At 38.9% G+C, this 24,060-nt stretch overlaps 1 protein-coding gene across 5 annotated transcripts in view; it reads right to left on the bottom strand.

Moving 5' to 3' along the window:
- KYNU (kynureninase) overlaps positions 1 to 24,060 on the bottom strand; it is a 94,179-nt gene that overhangs the window by 25,431 nt on the left and 44,688 nt on the right. For 4 of the 5 annotated variants that reach the window (XM_081872944.1, XM_081872942.1, XM_081872943.1 and 1 more), the window contains 2 exons: positions 9,556 to 9,654; positions 8,963 to 9,036 (listed from right to left, as the gene is read on the bottom strand). In XM_081872944.1, the coding sequence (XP_081729070.1) occupies positions 8,963 to 9,036; positions 9,556 to 9,654 (173 nt within the window). The remainder of the gene's footprint in view (positions 1 to 8,962; positions 9,037 to 9,555; positions 9,655 to 24,060) is intronic. The other variant, XM_081872945.1, reaches the window with a different exon arrangement.

Below are 24,060 nucleotides of genomic sequence, written 5' to 3'. Positions count from 1 at the left end.
CAAAAATGTATAACTTGCTGTTAAAGTGGAATACACAAGATGAAACGGTTAAATCGGCTATGATAAAGTGGGCACAGGACATTGGATACAACATTATGTTTGAGGACTGGGAGAGGTTGTGGACTATTGGGCTGAAGTTTACTGCATGTAATGCTTTGAAAGAAAATGTTATGAAAATGATATATAGATGGTATATGACCCCAGTCAAACTTGCAAAAATATACCACTTGTCTGATAACAAATGTTGGAAATGTAAAGAAAATGAAGGAACATTCTTTCACCTCTGGTGGACTTGCCCTAGAGTGAAGGCTTTCTGGGAAATGATATATAATGAAATGAAAAAGGTACTTAAGTATACCTTCCCTAAGAAACCAGAGGCTTTCCTTTTGGGTATTGTCGGCCAGAATGTGCTAAAGAAGGACTGAACATTTTTTATGTATGCAACAACAGCAGCAAGGATACTTGTCGCCAGGCATTGGAAAACCCAAGACCTACCCACACTGGAAGAATGGCAGATGCAACTGATAGACTACATGGAACTGGCTGAGATGACTGGCAGAATCCGAGACCTGGGAGAGGAGACGGTGGAAGAAGATTGGAAGAAAATCAAGATTTATTTACAAAAATATTGCAAATTGTATGAATGTTAAGAAGGATGCTAGAGTATAAACAACTTGGCACCATTGAGTTAGACAAAGTGAATTATGAAGATAAGCTAAATTTAAGAAAAGATAAAAATTTGGAAGATGTAACATTGGAAAATTAGATATTAAGATTAGAAATAAGGGGATAAATTTGTTGGATAAAATTTTATAAACAGGAACGCAGGAGCGGGAGATGCGAGGGAGTCCAAAGAAGTGAAAAGATCTATGTTAAGAGATGTTATATTGTATTGTTTTATTGGCATTGTGATTTAAACAAAAAATTGTTAATAAAAATTACTATTAAAAAAAAAATAGAATCTGTTTCAATATTTTTATGGATGTCATTGAACATCTAATGGCTATCAAACAGTATAGTTCATATATTCCTCTCTGGAGCTCCATGTCAAACAGTATAGTTCATATATTCCTCTCTGGAGCTCCACGTCCAAACAATTGATGGTGGCCTGTAAGAATGGTAGAGCCATCTATAGTATATCATTACATATCAATATACTTGTTACTTCTAGGAATATTTCCCAGTCTAGGAAAATTGGGTTCCCTGTGTTTTTCAATAATGTGCTGAACTGGAAGCACGGAAATTCCCATACAGATATGCTTCGCAGCCCCTAACTTATTCACTGATTTTTTTATCCTATCAAGGATCTCAGGCTATCATACATGATTTTTCCCTCCCAGCCCACACCCCATTTTTACTTTTATAACAACAGTATCAGGGAATATGGCTAGCCCAAGATTACCCAATAAGCTTCAGGACTGAGTAGAAATTTGAACTTTGTCACTCCAGTTTCAGCTAAAGACTAGCCATTACATCAGTCCGGATTTCACAAGATACATTAATAACATCACCATTTGCTATGATGCAATTGTGGTTTCTAGGGCTTGAAAAATACAAGGCAAGACAGGGAATACTTGAATGTTCCAGAAATGTAAAAAAAAAAAAAGGTTTGTAGCTAATGGTGTTGTTTTATGCCCTGTGTTTTTGAAGAAATATAAAGTGCATATCTGATCCAAAGCAAGATAAATTACATTAGAGACCAAAATTGCATCTTAATACATCTTGTTAAGTTGTATTAAATATTAAACTTCCTTGACAGGTGGACAAGAATAAGGACTCTTCTGTGGCTTACCCCATTGGCATTTTGTTTAAAGAAAGCTATAATTTACAGCATACATTGTAATTTAATAAATTTCAGAAAAATTACTTTCCTATAAATATCAATAAAGTGAAGAGAATATGAAAGATGAGAAGTTATAAACAAATCTATAATGGGCAGGGGAAAGGGTAGCCATAAGATTGGTCATTGGATAAAAGCAATTGATCAAATCATTTAAATGGCATCAGGAAGATCAAGTGGATAGGAATTTAATTACTTCTTTAAGAGGAGGCTAAAAGGCAAGGAAATGAAATCTTAATACCAGTTTATATGTTGGAATGACCCTGTATGGCCACTGGGTGTCATCCTTGATTCAAACGAGGAGTAAAGACCTTCCAGACACAGCATAACACCTGCAACTTCAACAGCAGTTAAATTCTACTCTATTTGATTGTATGGGATACAGCAAATTGTTCTGCATTTAAATCAGCTATAAAATGGAATACTCTGACATAGACAAATTCACTTTTGTCTCACTCCCTTATTTGGAGACCTGGAACATCCTAGTGACGTAGGAAGCAAAAAGCAGAAAAACACAAGGATGTGATTGCTCGAAATCAATACAAGGACTAATCTTAAAGTCCCAAATAAATGCTAAATACTAAGGCTAATTTTGAAGGTTTCACATTTCCCATGGTACCCAGATTTAAACTGTATTTGCTTTCCTAGATTTCCCTCCCCATTGTTTAGGTTTGAGCATGGAAGGACATGAGAATTACTAGTTTATGTGACTGAAAAAAGCATGCTGTACACTGATACTACAAAATACTTGTACTACTAAGATACTCCAGCAGACATTACATTTCCATTGCTTTGTTCTGCTGTGTGTCTGAATTCCGTCTCGTTTTTAGTTTTAAAGATTGCACATACAGTTCAGCAGGTGTACAAATCCACATTATTACCATTATTATGCTTTCAGAAATTATGGGAAAACATAGCCTTTTTCAGTATTTGAAAAAAAAGGGAATCATTGTATAAGTGGCGTTTAACCTTTTATGCCAAATAATGTTGGAAATCCATAGTTAATAGCTCCGCTCCACAGACTATACTGTCAGTCATAGTTTATTATGAATATCCAGGAAAGGTTGATCTAGAATATAAACCTAGTCAGCATATGCTACAGTTCTTTTGCTTTGCAAAGGCATGGTCTATGCAGCTTTGACTAGTTTCTTAAATGGGGAGGTTCAAAAAATGCCTTTTCCATAAGGCATCAGGTCTGGCAAAACTCATGCCCCTAAATGTTGTGGGCTGAAGAGATGAAGCATTGAGGTCCCAGAGCATCAATGTTTTACATAATAATGGTAAGTAAACGGTTTTCCAAAACTGTCTAATAATTCAAATATGCTCCTCCTCCATCTCAGACCCATCACTTCATTCCCTATCTTCCAACTCAGGATAACAGAAATAGATCCAGGCGGTCGTTTGCTAGGCAAAAGTTATCTATGTGCAGGTGTTGTTCATTTTATCGGAGCTTGTCTTTAGCTCTGAAGAGCCTTCCACATCCTCTTCAGAAGAGGAGTGCTGTTTCAGTCTTAGCATGTTACTTGGGGGACCTGGAGGGTGGGTGCTCTCCTGACCACTCAATGCTGAGGGATGAGACTCCAAAGCCTTGCTCTGTGCAAGCATCTCAGCTGAAAGGTCCGATAATAAGGTGCTTTTTATCTGCTTTGAGATCCCCTGACTTAAACAAAAGAATCGAGGTGCCTTGCCTGAGACTAGACATGGGGACTCCTGTAGTATTTAACACCACAAACTCATCCTCAGATGTGGACGAGTCTAAATTTGATGGCAAAATATGTTACTCGTCATTGTCTGAGAGTCATGTCTTGCTCAAGATGGAAGATGTGAAGGAGTTCCAGGCTCCCTCTCAAGGCCTGTGGATTTTGGACCTTCTCCAAGTCTACAAAAGGCTGCAGTCTACAAAAGCTGTGCAGGAGAATTGACCACACCCTCCCTAGCTCAACTGAGCTAACACTGTAACCGTGTGTCCACTCAGCTGGAACTGGGACAGTCCACCGCCAAAGCATGTGTGTGCGCGCGTGCACTACTGTTAGGAAGTGCTGCAGATCCTGAATCCTAGCTAGCACACACTCACTAGTGCTCCAACAGCAGCTACTGCTGGGCTTGATGAGCAACATGCACACTGAGCTGTGAGAGGTAGTGGATCTTTTCCTAGATGCCTTTCCCATTGTTTTGATGCTCACCTTGCCTTCACCAGAGCAACAGAAAGGCAATTGAGGCAGGGAAGGGAAGGGGCCAGAGAGAAAGACTATAGAATTTTATTTTATTTTTTAGAACGCTGGGAGGGGGGGATGCAGAGAATTTGGCTCAGAAGCAGATGGAAATAATATTAGCCAGAAATTTAATCAAGGAAACTTTGGAAAAAACTGAGGTGGTCGTGGGGAGAGAAACAAGCACCAGTCACAGCTAAGAAGCTGACTGAGAGATTTTAAAAAATCAGGAAAGGACCAGGTGGAGAAGCTAACCTCACACACAACAAAGAAGTCAAGGAAAAGGACAAAATACACAGGCCTGGGGAAGAGGACACAGACAACAGTATACCTAGATCAAATGGTCTGCTCCAAGCAAAGACAGGAAATGAACTGAGGCCTCAAAGAGAGGGAAAGGCAACAATTTCATTCTAAATTATAGAGTTTCTTTCCTTTGAGCAGTAGGGGGAGCTAAGTCTATTGGAAGAAATTCAACACCCAAGGGAGAAAAAACACATTACAACAAATGCTCCTAAAATAGAACGTTTCACAATTTACACTTTAGTCATCTATGTGATGGTTCTTGGATCTTTCTGTCCCAAAGAAAGCTGAAATGGCTTCCTCCCGGAGCATTTTTAAAACAGACCTGCAAATTTCAAACAAGGTTACAGGAGAGTAGTGGCTGCAAGCATTTTATACATCCAATAGAACATAATTGGCATTGCTAGTATTCTGTGAGAAGCAATAGCCTCGTAACCCCAACTATTTTTATTTCTTTAATTTGGATGATGGAAATTGCAGGGGGGGGGGAGTAATATTTCTGTCATGCTCCCTTTGTGCATAAATTACCAAAGACAATGTAAGAAGATCCATAAAATACATTTATACGGGACAGGAGAGGTTGACAGACAGGTGAAAGAAAAACAAAGAAAATAGTTTAAAGAAGCAACAAACTTCTTGACATTTATCTCAAGCAAATCAGAATCTCCAAGAATCAGCTTGTAAATTGCTGTTATCTCCCATAATGAGTTCTTCTCAATTAGAAGTACTAAAAATGATTCCAAGAATTAATCAGAATTATTGTGTCTAGACTGTTGTGAACAATATTATCTGTCTAGACAGCCTTGCTTATAATGCAATTGTGCTTGTACCATAACTACTTTTACTCTGAGATTTAGACTTCCTAATTCTAGCTAATATCAAAATATAAACCAGCAGTGTCTTAAAACATTAGCACTAGAAAGAAATATTTACATTTGTTAAGATCTTTTAAAATATATGCTACTATTCTTAAAGAATGTGATGTACTGAAAAATATTTGTTTTCATGCAGCAAGCGTACCATCGAAGAGCACTTAATTTTCATAGATTATAAAGGCTTTGATAATGCATATCTTTGCCTAATGCTTCCTAGCTTTATAGTTGGATATAATTTTAATGAAAACATGACACTATTAAAAAGCCATTAGCCACAGAGCTGAATTTGTCTTTGATTTTGTTCACAAACCAAAGACATTAAAGATACTGTTTAAAAGAATAATTTTAAAAATCAAAACTACTCTATTAAAGCATCTATTTGACATGACTTGGGGTTACTTATTTTAAAACATTATTTTTTCACTATTAGATGCATTTATAGCAGAAAGCAGATTCCCAGCAGATTGACATTGGCTGAACTCCTCAATGCAAAGCTGAAGTACTTTGGGATGGCTTACCTAAACTGTGACTGATGCTACCATGCTACCAAACTGTGGAAGATTTGGCTTAACAACCCTTCCAGATATTTAGGGTGTGTGTGTGTGTACACACACATGCAGTGACCCTGCCACTTATGTGAGTGTTCGGTTCTGGGGGTCTGCATGCAAAGATAAAATTGTGAAAAATCAGGTACCCGCAGAACCGCCCCATCCCACAATATGGAGTGCTGCTTGCTGGGGCCTGGGAAGATCGTAGGAGGGCCCTGAGAACTTCTCAAAGCTTTCCTGTGAATATCCCAGAGCCCGGAAGCATGAAGGCATCTTCCTCAACAGGCTCTGCAATACTACCAGAGCCCTCACACTGCCTTCCCAAAGCACAGTAAGCAAGGAAAACCCACTGGTGGGAAAAATAAATAAGTGGAGAGTAGTGGGTTTCCCCCACTTGCCATTTTTTTATTTACTTATTAGTCTCCCATCATGTGTAAGGTTGCAATTGCTTAAGTAAAGCAAGCACAAGTTGTGGGCTTCCTGTACACACAAATATACACATACACACACACACACACACACACACACACACACCCCTTTGTTCTTTGTTTACAAATTCTGCTGCCACCATAAAATCTTTAATAATATTTTATCTTGTCCACTTTATATGTAATTTATTGAAACTTATTTTTTCTTTCTTTTATTATAAACCACCCTTGATACTGTAGTATAAGGTGATGATTGAATAATGGAATGAACATGCAAAGGTGTTTTAAAATGTTAAAGAAATAGGTTTGCATTTATTAAACTCTTTGTTTATATAGGGTGAGATTCAATGAAGCCCAAGTTGTCATCCACTCATGCAATGGGGCTTCTACTTCCTCTTCTCTTTGCTGAACTGCACTGCAAGTGCCTATGATCAGCTCTGGAAAGTTGGTGAACCCTCCAGAGCAGATATGGGTGGCAAGAGGGGGCTGCAAGTGGGTGAGAAGAGAAACTGAAGTCCCATTGCACATGCAGACAAACAGCACTGGATGTTGCCCATACAATATATATAAATAGACTAGAGGACCATAGAGACTAGGGCTTGCCGATCAGAAAGTCGGTGGTTCAAATCCCTGCAACGGGGTGAGCTCCTGTAGTTCAGTCCCTGCTCCTGCCAACCTAGCAGTTCAAAAGCTCTTCAAAGTGCAAGTAGATAAATAGGTACCGCTCCGGCGGGAAGGTAAACGGTGTTTCCATGCGCTGCTCTGGTTCACCAGAAGCTGCTTAGTCATGCTGGCCACATGACCTGGAAAAACTGCCTGCGGACAAACGCCAGCTCCCTCGACCAGTAAAGCGAGATGAGTGCCACAACTCCAGAGTCATCCATGACTGGACCTAACGGTCAGGGGGCCCTTTACCTTTACATTTAAACTGTTTCTGATTCAAATTTGTACTGTTACATTAAGGAAGCGGTTATATTCTTATCTCAGTTTATTGTCCTGATTAAAATCCCAGAAATGCTGAAGGACAGTCCTGATTAAAATCCCAGAAACGCTAAAGGACAAGACTTGAAGCTCTCTCTCCGGAAGGGCTGGCCCACCCAAGAGGCAGGCTGAGTCAGCCGCCTCAGGTGGTAGAACACTAAGAGGCAGTGCCCCTGCACGCCCCCTGCCCACCCTGCCATTAGTGGAGAAGCAGCAGTGGCCACTCAAATATCACCAGAAACTTCCATCACCACTGCTGCTTAGTGGGCGCCACCACATGGCCCAGGTAGAAGAGGTGGTGGTGGCATGGCAACAAAATCTTCACATTTTGGACTGCACCTGCTCTCTGATTCAGTACTTAATGGAAAGATACAGGGCTGAAAAGATCTGGCAAGTTTCCTTCAGCTTCTCCTGAAGTTTGTCTTTGGGTCAGGTCATACGTGTATCTCGTCTTAAGCCTTATTGTTTCCTGAGGCCAACTGCCTCCTGCTGTCACTCTCATACCTTCTGCCTTCCTTTCATCTCAACTCCTGTTCCTCTGCCTGCTACTTCCTCAGGCTCTTTTCTGCCTGAACTGTTCACAGTGCCCATGCAGGCCACACATTGATCCTTAGCAATTCTGGGAATGTGCTTTTATACAATTTCAGACCTTTCACCAACAATCACTTCTATTATCTGACATCCCATTGGTTTATAACTATGAGTCAATATGAGCCAGCAGAATGTTAATTAACTGGCCTTTCATAACGTGACCTTTTGAATCCTCCTATCTTGTATAAATGCTGACAGGTTTAACTATGAACCACAAAGGCCTATAACAGCTTCCTTGTATATGCAGCAACTGACAGCAAGCTGCGTATAACCTCTTGCACTTACCTACTTCTAAATATAATATTACACACACACACACTTATCACCATATTACTTTTTGCTCTCCATATTTTCATAGCATTAAAAAAAGAAAAGCTATCTCAGTCTTTGTCAATTCTCCATACTATATAGTCAGTAAAACATGAGACTCTTAATCTCAGGGTCGTGGATTTGAACCTGTTATTGTGCTTCTAGCACACTCTTGCTGTTCTATCACACAGAAGTGAAAATATATTTCATGCATTTATTTATGTATACAATAAAATGCATTGTGGTATTCTTTCAGGGTGATCAGTCCCAGTGCCATAGTCTCAGAAAATCAAGGCTGTTTAAAACAACAAAGAATACTCAAGGAAGTAGAAGCAGTTAGTTCCTAGGAAGCTATTTTTCAAAATGAAGAATCATGAGGATGAAGGAGGTGGTTTTCTTGATTACTTGATTCCCTGGTTAAAAGAATACCGCTAAGAAATTTTGGTTTGCTGCTATGTATGACTGAGCTGATATCAATCTCCATGAAGGCAAAATAGACTGTGTGTGCGCATAAACAAAGTAAGTTATCACAATTTTGAAACAGCAATTCAAACACCATGCTTGTTTTATCTCTTCAGATGGGTTTTTATTTATCTAAAAAAGTATTAACACTGTTACTTGTAAAACTGTGTTTTCATGCAAAATAACACTGGCTGGTTTACGGCATCATCTTATAAATGAATGCTCAGGGGAAAAAACTTTTCTGGAAGTAAGTGTGTATAGGACTGCAACCTTAGTGTACATTTCCATTTGTAGGGTTGGGTTTAACACACAAAAATAAATGAATTGTATATGTTAGTACACACACAAATAAAAAAAAATGTGTTTAGCAAACTCTTCATTATTAGGATAGTTTTTTGAAAATGTGAAAGATACTTACGTTGGTTTTACAGTCTGGGAATGTTTCTCATGAATGAAAGCACCGGCTAGACCTCCTGCTCCCGAATTGAGGTACTGTAAGATAGAAGTCAGCATTTACATATATTTTTAGTTTTATCATGCATGAAAGCATAACTGACCTCTCTTTGGAAACTGCAGACTGACTTTGATTTAAGTATAATGTGAGCGAGTGTGAACCAGTAAGGAAAGTGTTCCTTAAAACAGCTTTATATTTGAAATTGCATAGCTTCTTGTAATATTGGCTAAGAACACGTAAAGTGGTTTCTTCAGATGATGCTCCATATTAGTGGATTTCTGTTTTCCTACAATCTTGCAGAACCTTCAGCATATTTTGAAAGCGTTTCTTTATGACCATGTTTTGAATTTCCAACTGTTGAAGGCAAAGCTGTACTGAAGCAGCTTACCTAGCTTACATGTATTTAAAATGCAACACATATAACACAGGTTTATATGAAACAAATAATGAACAGTTCTCTTCAGTCTTTAACCAACTGTTCTGTTTGGCTGTTTTTGCAATATCTGTTGATTTTTAACTGTATTACAAATACTCCAGAATACTAAAGACATTCTCACCTTATAGGAACACCAGCAGGCAAAGTCTACTCCCCATTCGTGTAAATGCAGTTCTACGTTGCCTACAGCATGAGCCAGGTCAAATCCAACAAAGCAACCCTTATGGACAAAGAAGTGATTTTAAGTTTGCTTTGTATATACAGAAATCGTTATTTCCATGCAATGTAATGGTTGGAAAGCCACAAAATGGGCTGCATCTGTCTAAAAATGATGCAAGAAGTATCATGACCCTTCCACAACTATGCTCTGTACAACGCTATTGTAATAGGACTGCTAGCTGTGGCCCAAAAAATATGTGACACAACCATCAGTATAGCAAAACCATTCAACCCCAGGACTCATGAAAGCAAATGCAACTCACAACCTAAATGGGGCCTGCCTGGCGCTACAGACTTCCTGTCAGCTCTTCTGTGGTCCCAGGCTCCCTCTCTCCTCAGTCACAGGGTGGGTGGGCTGGATTCACTTTGGTAGGATCAACTATTGTACATGCCTAGAACATGCTCTTTTCCTACCTGAGAATGCTAGTTGTGGGAAACATACCTGAACCCCCAGCAAAGAACGACTGCACATTGATTAAACAACAGCATGAACCTTTGGGAAGTCTCAAGTATGTTGTTTGTTGGCAATGATGAACTCAGCTGCATTTACATCTGAGCAGATATGTATAGGATTGCTCTGTCATCTACTGTAGTTCCATACTATGGAAATAAGCTCCCCACAACTGGAAGCAAGCGAAGAAGCAGGTTCTCAAAATCTACTGAGGATTTCTGAGGGAAGGCAGGCTGTACAGGGCCTTACTTGCATTTTGATGTGAAACTCCAAGAAAATACTAGAAATGAACTATGTAAGCATGCATAGAAATTACCACTTGATGGCAGCATTTTTAAAGTAAAGAATAATACAAAAATTAGTATTATAAAGCTGCAGTATTCATGAAACTGAAGAAAAATGATGGCACATTTTGTGCATGGACTACAAATCAAAGAATATTTTCCTTTTTTTTTTTTAAAGGTCTCTTTATAAGCAAGGTGTGAAGATGAATAGCGAGGGCATAAATTCCCGTATCTTTACCTAAAAATAACACAAAAGCTTGAGACTATTGAGTTCTTTCTTATGCTCCATCTAAATTATTAAAACAATACTTCGGTATATTAAATCTCCTCTAAACTATGTAGCTCTCAGAAAGTAATTGCATTTATAAGTGTGATGTGCTAATTCTAATGAAGCCACTAATGAGGCTGTCAGCCTATAAAATTCTTTCAAAATGAAGGGATGAACTTGTAGGCCTCATCACTTGTCAAATGTAGCTAGAAATGATGGATTAAAAAAAACTATATAAGGGGTGGGCAAAAGGGAGACAATATTCTATTGACAGGTTGCTAAGATTCTTGCAAAGAATCTGGACAGGGCAAGCATGATTTGAACTGGGAAGACATTTTGTATGTGATTTTGCAAGAAGGTGTACTCAGAAGGATAACCTAATGAAAGTTAATTATTGCTTAACTATGGATAGAAGCTGAGTATGTGTTACACATTTAAAACATGTTGGTGCGAAATTACAGTACGAGGCTCAGATAAAGGCAGATATCATCTTGTGACTAGGTAACATACTGACTGAAAGTACTTGTTCTTCCTCTTTCACAGCTTCTCATCATATGCAACTATGTAAATGAATCATCACACATAACATCACAGCAAACAAGACTTATTTTCAATAGAGTTAGTACAGTGACCTGTTTCACAGAAGCTTGTAGCCAATGCAGTGCTGAGTGTCCCCTCAGCACAAGGATTTACACTTGTGCAACAAGACTTTCTCTCCCTCTCCTACACCCTACACAAACTGCTCCCTCCCAAAATCTGCTCCAGAGGGTTTGGGGAAACCCTAGTACAGTGGTATCTCGGGTTACATACACTTCAGGTTACATACGCTTCAGGTTACAGACTCCGATAACCCAGAAATAGTGCTCCAGGTTAAGAACTTTGCTTCAGAAGTAAGGCTTGCACAGAAGCAAGCTCTCTGTATACAGCTATAATTTAAACTAACAGAAGCTTGTAGCCAATGCAGTGCTGAGTGTCCCCTCAGCACAAGGATTTACACTTGTGCAACAAGACTTTCTCTCCCTCTCCTACGCCCCACACAAACTGCTCCCTCCCAAAATCTGCTCCAGAGGGTTTGGGGAAACCCCAGTACAGTGGTACCTCGGGTTACATATGCTTCGGGTTACATACCAGAGGGTTTGGGGAAACCCCAGTACAGTGGTACCTCGGGTTACATACGCTTCAGGTTACATACGCTTCAGGTTACAGACTCCGATAACCCAGAAATAGTGCTCCAGGTTAAGAACTTTGCTTCAGAAATTGTGCTCCGGCGGCGCGGTGGCAGCGGGAGGCCCCATTAACTAAAGTGGTGCTTCAGGTTAAGAACAGTTTCAGGTTAAGAACGGACCTCCGGAACGAATTAAGTACTTAACCTGAGGTACCACTGTACAGTTACAGGGGGTGTAAGGGGCCAGGGGGGCAGGTAGAAGGGGAAATCCTATTACACAAGTGTAAATCCTTGTGCTGACAGAACGCTTACTTGGTGCTGCGTTAGATGCAAGTCACACAATTCTAGCCCAACTGCATTGGCTGCCAATTGGACTCTGGGCCCAATTCAAAGTGCTGCTTTTGACCTATAGAACATTAAATGGCTTAGGATATTAATATCTCAAGGACCGGCTTTCCCCATAAGACCTGACCCAGATGCTGCAATAATCCTGAGAGGCCTGGAGGGCAGCAATACAAGAAAGGGCCTTTTATGCAGTGGCTCCTCATTTGTGGAATGCTCTCCCCAGGGTGGCTCACCGGGAGACTTCATTTCATATCTTTATGTGCCAGGCATAAAGTTTATCTATAACTAGGCCTTTGACTAAGTAAACATTTCATGGCCTTTTAAATGTGTTTGTGGGAAGGGGTTATTGGTTGGTTGGTTTTCTTATTATGTATTTTGCATTCTCATTTTGTATTTTTATATCGTGCTCTGCGCTGTGATCCTTGGCAGAAGGGCAGTATACAAAGGTAATAAACAAAATAATAATAAATAATGCTAAACCATAGTTTAGCACTATGCGAAGGGACAGAAGTAAGGCTTGCACAGAAGCAAGCTCCCTGTATACAGCTATAATTTAAACTAACCAGAGTTTAGCATTAAACCCAATCTGGCTATATGCATGGTAAGGAGAAAGTGGATAAAGAAAAGCTTTTCTGCCTCTCACATAACACTAGAACTTGGGGCCATCCAATGAACCTGAATGCTGGAAGATTCAGGACAGGCAGAAGATTCAGGACAGGCAGAAATAAAGTACTTCTTCACACTATGCATACCAAAACTGTGGGCTTCATTCAAAATCTTCCCTCACTCTAAACCTGATCTTGAACTCAGTTTCTTCAGAGTATGTCCAGATCTGACCATCAAGTGAGACGTCAGCTGAGAGCACAGATCAATAGTTCTTACATATATACTTTCTTATCAAGATCCATGTTCCAAAGTCTATTATATACCGGAAAGCTTAGCTGAACTATCCAGCAGTAGTTAAGGTTTCATTTGCTGAGCTTCTCTTGCTACCATTACCATTTTGCCAACATAGGTTATTGCAGGACTATGCAATATGTATAGTATATGCAATATTCAATGTATATTTATAAATACTATAAAACCACAACCTCATAATAATACTGGAATATGCTCTGCTCTTAAAACAAGAAAATCCCTTTGAATAAAACAGTTACACAAAAAGGACTGGTTTGGGGATGACTTATCAAAGGCTTTATGCATTGGAAAGATGAAGTGGCTTGTATTGCATGGGTGAAAACATATTAATGCCTCCACAAAAATCCAAAACATCATAATACTTAAGCAGTGACTCTCCAAGACAATTAGCCGTCTGAAGTGGTAATCTTATATACACTTCTTTGTCTCATTTAGCATGTGGCAGTTACTTTCAAGTAAACAGTCACAGAAGCATTATGTACTTAAGAAAAACTGAGGTGAGGAGATGTCACAAATTACAATACCACCACCTAGCTTCTATTCATGAATACCAATACAGAAAAGTTGCAGCAAAAACCCCATTGTCCTTTTCAGTATTTTTATCATGTGCCAATGATAAAAGTGTGATTTAGCTATCTGGACACAAATCAATTGATAAGATGCAATGGAGACACTGTGGTCTAGACTTCTTTCCAAATATAGATTTCATTCCAAATATACTCTTATACATGTACTTTCTTCTGATGACATTAGAAGTGTTTTTAATTTTTAATTATATAATTACTCATCTAGGTGAATTATCACACCACTTTTAAGACAGACATTGGGAGTGGTGAACATATTGCCCAAAACCATCCACCTTGCTTTAACCAAATTAAATGAATATAATGAGCAGTTCTCTGAACAGTGACTTGTTTGAGTTGAGGCCATGTTTGAGGCTTCATTACACATGAATAGTGATGCACCCTACAACCAAACACACCCCACAGCCTATTATATGGGCTACAATAGAATGCTTCTTTCAAACCTATCTTCAGCCAGAGGGTGATATCCTGTGGGTGCCAGGGAAGGCCACTGATGACGCATGAGCACCCATGAGCACCATGTTGGTGACGCTGACATGCATTAATAGCAGACTCATAATGAGTTTGCTAATCCCTATGTTGCCAATATGACACTATTTACAATCTAAAGGGAGGCATGTACCAGAAGAATGAAATGGAGAATCCTAGAGGTAAGTATTAGTATTTGAATGAAAGTCTTAACATGAGCAGTCCCATGCAGCATTTTATCGCAGGGCCAGTTTTTATAGTGAACTCATTAATTAATGGTGAACTCATTTTCCAACCAACCATCCTTATCCTGTCACAACGGCACCACCCACAAACAATAAAGAAGCAAAAGCAGACCCAGAAGTACCCCCCCAAAAAAATATATATGCAGGGGGAAGCCCTCTAAGGGGCCAAATCACAACCACCACCAAACAGTCCAATGAGGGATGAACAGGCTCAGTTGCCACATAATGTTGAAAACAACAGGAGTAGTAGTACAGTAGTTTAAACTCGTAATTTTCACAAATAATCAATGTGAAACATTTCTTTTATAAAAGATAAAACTGGAAGAAAGAGTCATAAGTTTTCTGAAACAGTCATTATTATTTTTTTAAAGCTTCCTGAATGGGTTGGGGGGAAAGCATGTAATATAAAACCGGATTACAAACTCATGACATAGTTAGTGGTTGTGTTTTGATAAAGAAAAAGCATCCAACCATGCTAGGACAACTATTTTGCAAAATGCTTTCAAACCCATCTTCCACCACCTTGGCAGGAACGCATTTGTGTGCGGGTTCCTTCTTTTATATTGTGTTTAAAACTTGCTTACAGAAGCAAGTTTTCAATCAATGATTACAAAGTTACAAAAGGAAAAACTGTATTTTGATTTATTTTGTAAATCTATATACTAAATAAATAAATATTTGCCCAGCACAAATTTTCACAAAATGGCTCTTGTCTGCTTTCCTCCTTTTATTAATATTCACGGTTTCATTTTTATGAGTTATGAACTTACCAATGTCATGGTGCTCTGTGCTTTCACTCTCACCTCCCACAAGTGACAGCTAATAATACTAAACAGGGGCAGACCAACACAGAATGTCGTGACATCAGGAGACAAATATAATCTATTAGATAATATAGAGAATAAACTGGCAACAACAGGTGTGGCTGACACTTTTGATATCAGCAATATATTCACTATAATGTCTAGTTTGGCCCAAAGATAAGATCTGTAGCTTAATGTGTTGAATGTTCTTTTTTTTTTTTTTTTTATAATAATTTTTATTGATTTTACAACATAAACAAAAAACAAACAAACATAATGCGACTTCCCCAAACCTCCCCTTCACTGCATCCAAATTTCAAAATTTTTAGCAATTCTTCATCCCATTTTTATATTTAATTCTCTTTAAAAAGAGTTTCTGCTTTATAAATTTCGATTTATAGCTGTAATTCTTTGTGTCCAATCCCCTGACATCTTAACATTCCGAAATTTTACAACAATTTTTAAGATAGATTTTAAATTTTTTCCAGTCCTCCTCCACTGTCTCTTTCCTCTGGTCACGGATTCTGCCGGTCATCTCTGCCAGTCCCATAAATTCAGTCACCTTGGTCTGCCATTCTTCCAGAGTAGGTAATTCTTTAGTCTTCCAATACTTCGCCAAAAGGATTCTTGCTGCTGTTGTTGCGTACATAAAAAAGGTCCTATCTTTCTTTGGTACCAATTGGCCGACCATGCCCAGGAGAAAAGCCTCCGGTTTCTTTACAAATGTCCACTTAAGGATTTTCTTAATTTCATTATAGATCATTTCCCAGTAGGCCTTAATCTTTGGGCAGGTCCACCAAAGGTGATAAAAGGTTCCTTCACATTCATTACACTTCCAGCAATTGTTATTGGGCAAATGATATATCTTTGCAAGCTTGACTGGGGTCATGTACCACCTATAGATCATTTTCATTATGTTCTCTTTCAGGGCACTACATGCCGTAAATTTAATACCTGTGGTCCATAACTGCTCCCAGTCAGCAAACATAATATCATGACCAATATCTTGTGCCCACTTAATCATGGCTGATTTAACCGTTTCATCTTGTGTGTTCCATTTTAGCAGCAGATTATACATTCTAGACAAATTCTTAGTATTGGGTTCTAGCAATTCTGTTTCTAACTTTAACCTCTCCTTCTGAAATCCTAGTTTTCTGTCCTGCTTAAAAGTTTCATTAATCTGGTAGTAATGTAACCAATCTCGGACTTTAGGTTTCAATTTCTCAAAACTCTGTAGTTTCAACTTTTCACCATCATATTCTATAATTTCACAATATTTTGGCCAGTCTGTATCCATGTTCAATCTTTTTACCGCCTTAGCTTCCATTGGTGACAGCCACCTGGGGGTTTTACTTTCAAACAAATCTTTATATCGATTCCATACATTATACAATGCTTTCCTAATAATATGATTTTTAAAATTTCTATGTACCTTTACCTTGTCATACCATAAATATGCATGCCAACCAAAACTATTATCATAACCTTCCAAGTCCAGAATGTCTGTATTCTCAAGAAGTAGCCATGGTTTCAGCCAGCAAAAAGCTGCTGCTTCATAATAAAGTTTTAAGTCCGGCAGGGCAAAGCCCCCTCTATCCTTTGCATCAGTCAAAATCTTAAATTTAATTCTGGGTTTTTTGCCCTGCCAGACAAATTTAGATATATCTTTCTGCCACTTCTTGAAACAGTCCATCTTATCTAAAATTTGCAATGTCTGGAACAAAAACAACAATCTCGGCAATACATTCATCTTAATTACAGCAATTCGGCCTAACAAGGAAAGTCTCAATCTTGACCATATATCGAAATCTTTCTTCACTTCAGCCCAGCATTTCTCATAGTTATCTTTAAATAGGTTCACATTCTTAGATGTTAAATTCACCCCCAGATATTTTACCTTTTTAGTAATTTCCAAACCAGTTTCTCTTTGAAAACTGTCTTTTTCCCCCACCGTAAGATTTTTTTCCAACACCTTTGTCTTGTGTTTATTCAATTTAAAACCTGCTACCTGACCAAATATTTCAATAAGTTCCAGAACTCTTTTTGTGCTAGTTTCTGGCTGTTGTAATGTCAAAACTAAGTCATCTGCATATGCTCTTAGCTTATAATGTTTAGTTCCGACCTGTATACCTTTAACCAGCTGGTCTCTTCTAATCATATTAAGGAAAACCTCCAGTACCGATATAAACAATAGAGGGGAAATTGGGCATCCCTGTCGTGTCCCTTTCTCTATTGGAATTTCATCCATAACCATACCATTTACAATAAGTTTAGCCTTTTGCTCAGAATAAATTGCACTTATACCATTTTCAAAGTTCTTGCCTACCCCCATTCCTTGGAGATTCCTCTTCATAAAGCTCCAACAAATATTGTCAAAGGCTTTCTCTGCATCCACAAAAATCAAAACAGCTTTTCTATTTATATCAGTTTCCAAAAGTTCTAGAATATCTATAATATTCCTCACATTGTCTGACAATTGCCTGCCTGGTAGAAAGCCTGTTTGGTCCCTGTGAATCTCCTCTAACAAAACTTTTTTGAATCTTTTTGCTAGAATGTCTGCAAAAATTTTATAATCCACATTCAAAAGTGATATAGGGCGGTAATTCTTAACTTGATGTTTCTCAGTTTCTGTCTTTGGTATAAGTGAGATGAATGCTTCCTTCCACGATTCGGGAGCCTTTTTCCCCTCCAAAATTTGATTGCAGACTTCTTTCAGTGGTTGTATTAACCAATCCTTCAATACTTTATAATATCTCGCAGTTAGTCCATCTGGTCCTGGTGATTTTCCCAGCTTCATATCCTGGATGGCACTCTCTATTTCTTGATCTGTAATTTTCTCATTTAAACTCCTTCTGTTGTTTTCAGAGATTTTTGATAGTCCGTATTTTCCAATAAATTCTTCTATCTCCTGTTCATTTTTTGGCCCTTGTTTGTATAATTTCTTAAAGAAACTTTGAAAACAATTACTTATCTCATTTGGTTTATTAATAGACTTCCCATCTACTTCGAGTGATGTCACTGTATTCAGTTTTTGTCTCTTTTTCAGTTGCCAAGACAGTAGCTTCCCACATTTATCTGCAGACTCAAAAGTTTTTTGTCTCATTTGTTTAATTTTCCATTCTATTTCCTGGTTCATCAATTCCATATATTGTGTTTGATAGAATTTTATTTCTCTTAATATCTCCTGGGATTTAGGCTTAGATCTCAGTTTCTTCTCCCCTTCTTTTATTAGATTCCAAATTTTCTCTTTCTTCTCATTCTGTTTTTTCCTCTTTATTGAATTCTGTTGTATTAGGAAGCCACGCATCACGGCTTTACTTGCGTCCCAAATGATTCTTTTTTCTGTGTCTGATCTCAAATTGATCTCGAAGTAGTCTTTAAGTGTTTTTTGGGCCTTTTTGCAAATTTCCTCATCTCCAAAGAGGGTGTCATTCATTCTCCATCTAAAGGTTCCAGCTGTTGTCAGTTTCATTTCCATCTTGACAGCATTGTGGTCAGAGCAGGTCTTTGGGCAGATTTCTGTTTTTTTAACCTTTGATGCCAGATTACTAGAAATCCATATTTGATCAATTCTAGTCCATGTCATTTTTGCTTCAGAGAAGAAGGTCCCCTCCCTTTCCAGAGGGTTCCTAGTTCTCCAAATATCAATCAGATCCATAGTGTCAGTCAGGTCAAAAAAAGTCTTTGGTAGTCTTCCATCATTAGATATTGTTTGTCTTTGGGCCTTATCCATATTTGTAGAGACGACTCCATTCATGTCACCCATCATTATAATTTTAAAGTCCAAAAAGTCCATTAAAGTCTCATGCAACTTCTTGAAGAATTCAGCCTTCCCCTCATTTGGTGCATAAACTCCAACAATCAATATTTTTTCTCCATGAATTTGGATTTCCACTGCCAGGTATCTTCCTTGGTCATCCTTAAAGATCAATTTTGGTTCAAATTTTTCCTTGACATAAATCACAACTCCTCTTTTCTTGACTCTATCTGATGATATAAATTCTTGTCCTAATCTCTTGTTTGTTAAAAGTTTTCTATGTATCCTGGCAATGTGGGTTTCTTGTAAACAGATTACATCTAGATGTTCCTTCTTTAATAAATGAAATACTTGGCCCCTTTTTCGAGGGTGGTTCAAACCATTGCAGTTCCAACTGAAGAGTTGCAGAGACATTTTGGTTACTGGGTAGATCTTCCACCGACTGCACCAAGTTGTTGTTCCTCCTCGGTCGGTGCTCGATTCAGTCCAAAAGATAGATTTGAGATGTCCGGTACTTCCTCCTCACTGACAGTTCCTTTCTGAAGATCCTCTTGATTTCTTTCCAAAAAGAACTCTTTATCCTGGTTTGTTTTTATTTTAATTTTCTTCCCTTTGAAGCTAAAGGACAGCCCTTGTGGAAATTCCCACCTGAATGGGATATTATTCTTCTTGAGTAAATCAACTAGTTCTTTAAATTGAGATCTAACCTCCAAAAAATATTTAGGAATATCCTTGAAGATTTGAATCTGAGAATTTTTAATGACCAAGGCCTTCTGGAAGTGTAGGTTCAATATTTTGTCTCTTTGTTCCTTTGATCCTAAGGTAATTAAACAATCTCTTGGCTTCTTCCCTTGCTTCCTGCCAATCCGAAAGGCTGAAGTTATCATAAATTCATCTTCCTCTCCATCTAGCTCATCATTCCAGAAGTCTTGAAATTTATCTGTGAGGAATTCCCCAAGCTTGTCCTCTTCCTCTTCTGGAACCAGTCTTAATTTCAGATTCTTACTTTTCCTTTCCAGTTCTAGTAGGGCTAATGCTGAATCATGTTCATGTACTTTTTTTACAATAGGCGCAAACTTTCCTTTGGTTTCTTCAGCAGTGGACCTAGCACTCTCAGCTATTCTCCTTGTTTCCGTAGATTCTTGAACCAAACGGTTTATAGAATCTGTATTAGATGAAATTGTTGTTGTATTCAGGTCTAGTCTTGTTGTCAACTCCGTCAGTTTCTTAGAGTTCTCTGTAGACTGTTTGGTAAGTTCTGCAGATTGCTTAGTGAGTACTTCTAGTGACTGATTTATTTTAAGCAGGGCCTGTGTCATTGACTCCATTGATGCTGCTGTTATTTTTTCTTGTGCAGCTGCTGCTCCTGATAAGGAGCCTCTTTTTTGAGCTTGTTTTTGAGCCTGCTTTGTTTTACTTCTTGTTGAAATCTCTTCTGGCGGGTTGCTCATAACTCAAGGTCATTCACACAGGAAAGTTGCAAGTGGAAAATCCCACTGGATACACCGTAATGTAACTAAAGCCCTCTAGAGGAGGAAATTGTAACCATCCAAAGGCACCCAGAACAAAGAAACAGAAAGTCCAAAGGCAGAAGTCCCATTAAAAGTCTTTAGTTTGTAGCACTTTACTGTTAAAATTGTAATCCACCAAAGTCCCGAGTATGTTTCAAAATAAGTCTTATTTTGTAGCCGCTGTCCTTTGACAGCTCACTTGACAGTTCCTTTTTTCAGGCGATCGCTGCTCCGGCAGCCTGGCCAGAAGTATCGGCAGCAGAGGTTTTTTATTCCTTATCCCTTTCTTTTGCAGGTTAAATTAATTCTGTTTCCTCCCCCCCTTCTCCTGCACAACAGGGGGGAGATCCTTTCGATGTCTGGTTTAATAAAAGTTAAAAGGAAAGTCCATTTAAACACAGCTTAGTCTTTTCATTGCTCCGTTAGTCATGCAGTTCCGGGAGGCTGACTTCCTTAATTTTTGCCTTCCCGTTTTCAGCCAAATCTTCTAAATTTTTTAAGTCCCGTTTTACTTTTGCGATCTTACTCACGGGTATTGTTGTTGCCAATCGTTGATTTCAGAAAGGAATCGGCGCTCTCCGTTAATGGCAACGCGGCTTCACTCCGTAAGCTGGGTAGCGATCCTCAGCACCGCGCTCACCCCGATGCCGCTCCGGAGCCTTTAAAAAGGCTCTTTCACGATGCCGGGGGGGCGCAAAGGTGCCCACCGAATCTCCTTGCTCACAGGCTTCAGCGCCTGTGATTTTAGGGGTCCCCCGTTTGCCGTAGCGGGTAAGACCCGAACTTACGGAGCAGTCCTGCCTCGGAGCTCGAGGCTAGGACCGCCATCAAACGCTGGCGCCGACTTACAGAAGGAGATGCAATGATCTACCAGCCTTTCTCAACCTGTGGGTCCCCAGATGTTGTTGAACTACAACTCCCATCACCCCTAGCTACCAAGGCCAGAGCTCAGGAATGATGGGAGTTGTAGTCCAACAACTTCTGGGGACCCACAGGTTGAGAATTGCTGATAGGCCTACCAGGGAACATCTTTCTCAAGATGAAACCCATCTGTTGAGAAAGCTCAGCAGAAGAAGCCTAGCTTAAGGCTGTCCCTTACCTCCACCAAACATTCAGCTATTAGGACTAGGGCATGGTGTATGTGTACTATATTTCTCATGAAGTAGCCTTCTCTTTCAGACAAAAGGAGAATTTCCTGATCCTAAGTTTAGAGATTTTCAGAACATAATGGAATGAACTTGTATTTAGAATAATGCTTAGTGATTTTATTGAAATGAGTGTTACATTTTAGTAAACTATTAATCTGTGCATAATGACTAGCTACTTTTTAGATACAATGTCTAGTTTTAATAATTAATTAATTAATTGAAACTCAACTGTTTACATGAAAATGGATTTCTTACTATTGTAAGATGTCTAGATCATTTATGTTTAGACAGTTCAAATTTAATAAAGCTAATAATTGTACTGTGTTAAAAAAAGTATCAACAGTTTGTGCAACAATTCTTTATCAATAGAATGGTATGTATTAGGATATTCACTTACTATTTAGCATTGCTAGCATGTCCACTGTGACTCTCTCAATTCCTGCAATGCTTTTTAAAAATGTCTCTAGCTAGATAAGGCACATCCAATAAAAGATACACCTCCTGAAATTCTGTTGACCTCTTGATAAGAACACTTAATTGACAATTGTTCTTTCTGATTCCTGAGGTTAAAAAGAATCCCTGAGATATGTCTGTAGAGTCTGTCTTTTTTGTAAATTCCCCAAGGATGAGTCACTGAAAATGAGTTACCTCATGGAGGTGATATACTCAGTAATCTGCCTGTCTCCTGTGAAATTGCTGAGCTGAATAGGAATACTGTCAGTACCACCAGGAGCAAACCGGCCCTCCTGATGGAATGCAAAATATTGCAACAGAAGATGCTACTGAGTTGGGGGAAAGGCAGCCACTGAACCAACTGTTGATGAAATACACAAACACCTCTTATATTGAAGCAAATTAAGCTTCAACTTGCTTGACCATTTTTAATGTTACAGATAGGTAGCCGTGTTGGTCTGCCATAGTCAAAACAAAACAAATTCCTTCCAGTAGCACCTTAAAGACCAACTAAGTCAGTTCTTGGTATGAGCTTTCGTGTGCATGCACACTGTGTATCTGAAGAAGTGTGCATGCACACGAAAGCTCATACCAAGAACTGACTTAGTTGGTCTTTAAGGTGCTACTGGAAGGAATTTGTTTCATTTTTAATGTGTTGAACTAAAATGGAATGCAAAGTTTCAGTGGATTTGGCTATGTTGAACTGGCCTTGCAATTGCTCTAGTCCCAGTACAGATCATTCTGAAAAATAAAGTGAGTAAAACATGACAATATGGATGCCCATTAAAAAAAAACAGTCCACCATGCAAACTGTGCCTAATTTTGTTCCTTTATAGCAGGGGTGTGGAGCTGGATCCAACCAGCAGACCAGATCCTGACCTTACCCCAGCCTCCCCCTCCCTCAACCCTTTCCAATTCCACTGCCCACTTTTCAATCACCTGACACCACCATGAAATCAAACCACATCAGCAAAGGCACAAGGGTTATGAGCTCTGACAATCAGTTGATCAACATCTGTAAGCCCTGCTTTCAGAAAGGAGCCACTTCTTTACCTGCCCCACTCCAGACTCCTTGGGTGCAGGGCAGGTGGGCATGGCTTGGGGAAAACTGCCTTGCGAGCCAAACTGTCACCTATTCCCCAAACTTTCAAAGCAAAGCATGTTAAAAAGCTAGATTTGTCAAGATTGCACTTCAGGGTTCCTTCACCCACCCACTGAGATAGGCTTCTTGCTCCCTGGAGAGCTCCTGAACGGAAGCCCTTTAAATTCAACATGGCTTTTAAGAGCTGGTCAAGGAGAATGCTATGTATACTCTGCATTAATAAAACCTTAATTCCTAACCAAAAATATCCTGCTAGCTGAACATATTGTGAATATTAATAAAATATGCATTCATTTGCAAATTTTAATGTATAGCTTGGCATGCCTGCTAGCAGAGAACAAAACCCTTTACATCTGGAGGTCCTGTTTCCTTCCCTACTTTATCTTAGCATACACTGCCCAGATGTTTTCAAGTATAATTCCACAGCCTAAGCAACTAAAACAATGGCCTTAAACAACCAACCCAAAAAATTACTTGAAAGCAAATTCCAATGAACTCAGCTGAACTTACTTCTGAGTAAATGTGCACAAGACTGTGCTGTAAAAAACAACCACCTTTCTTGAGATTCTGGATACATAATTCTGCATGTGTGATTTAGATGAAGAGAATACACCCAGATCTTAGGCAACAGCTGTCAATACTAATTGTATAAAGTTGATTACAGGGTTTTGGTGTTTTTTTAAAGGAAGACCTGAGAGGGTGTGCTTAATTCTTGGATTTTTTTTATAAATAAAATTGTTGGTGCCACTCATCGATGAAAAGCTTCTCACACCCAAAATGGTTGGCTTTGAAATATAAAGCCTCTCCAGAGAATTAGAGGAATGGTTTTTCACAACAGCAGCATGAATAGATCTTTGAACTACGTGACTTGGGTATTTCTTGAAAGGGTTGGGACAAAGAACTAG

Source organism: Podarcis erhardii, assembly GCF_964252035.2.
Source record: "Podarcis erhardii genome assembly, chromosome: 1".
Taxonomy (NCBI): Eukaryota; Metazoa; Chordata; class Lepidosauria; order Squamata; family Lacertidae; genus Podarcis; species Podarcis erhardii.
The sequence above is the reverse complement of the archived record's forward strand: the minus strand, read 5'-3'. Positions and strand labels throughout refer to the sequence as shown.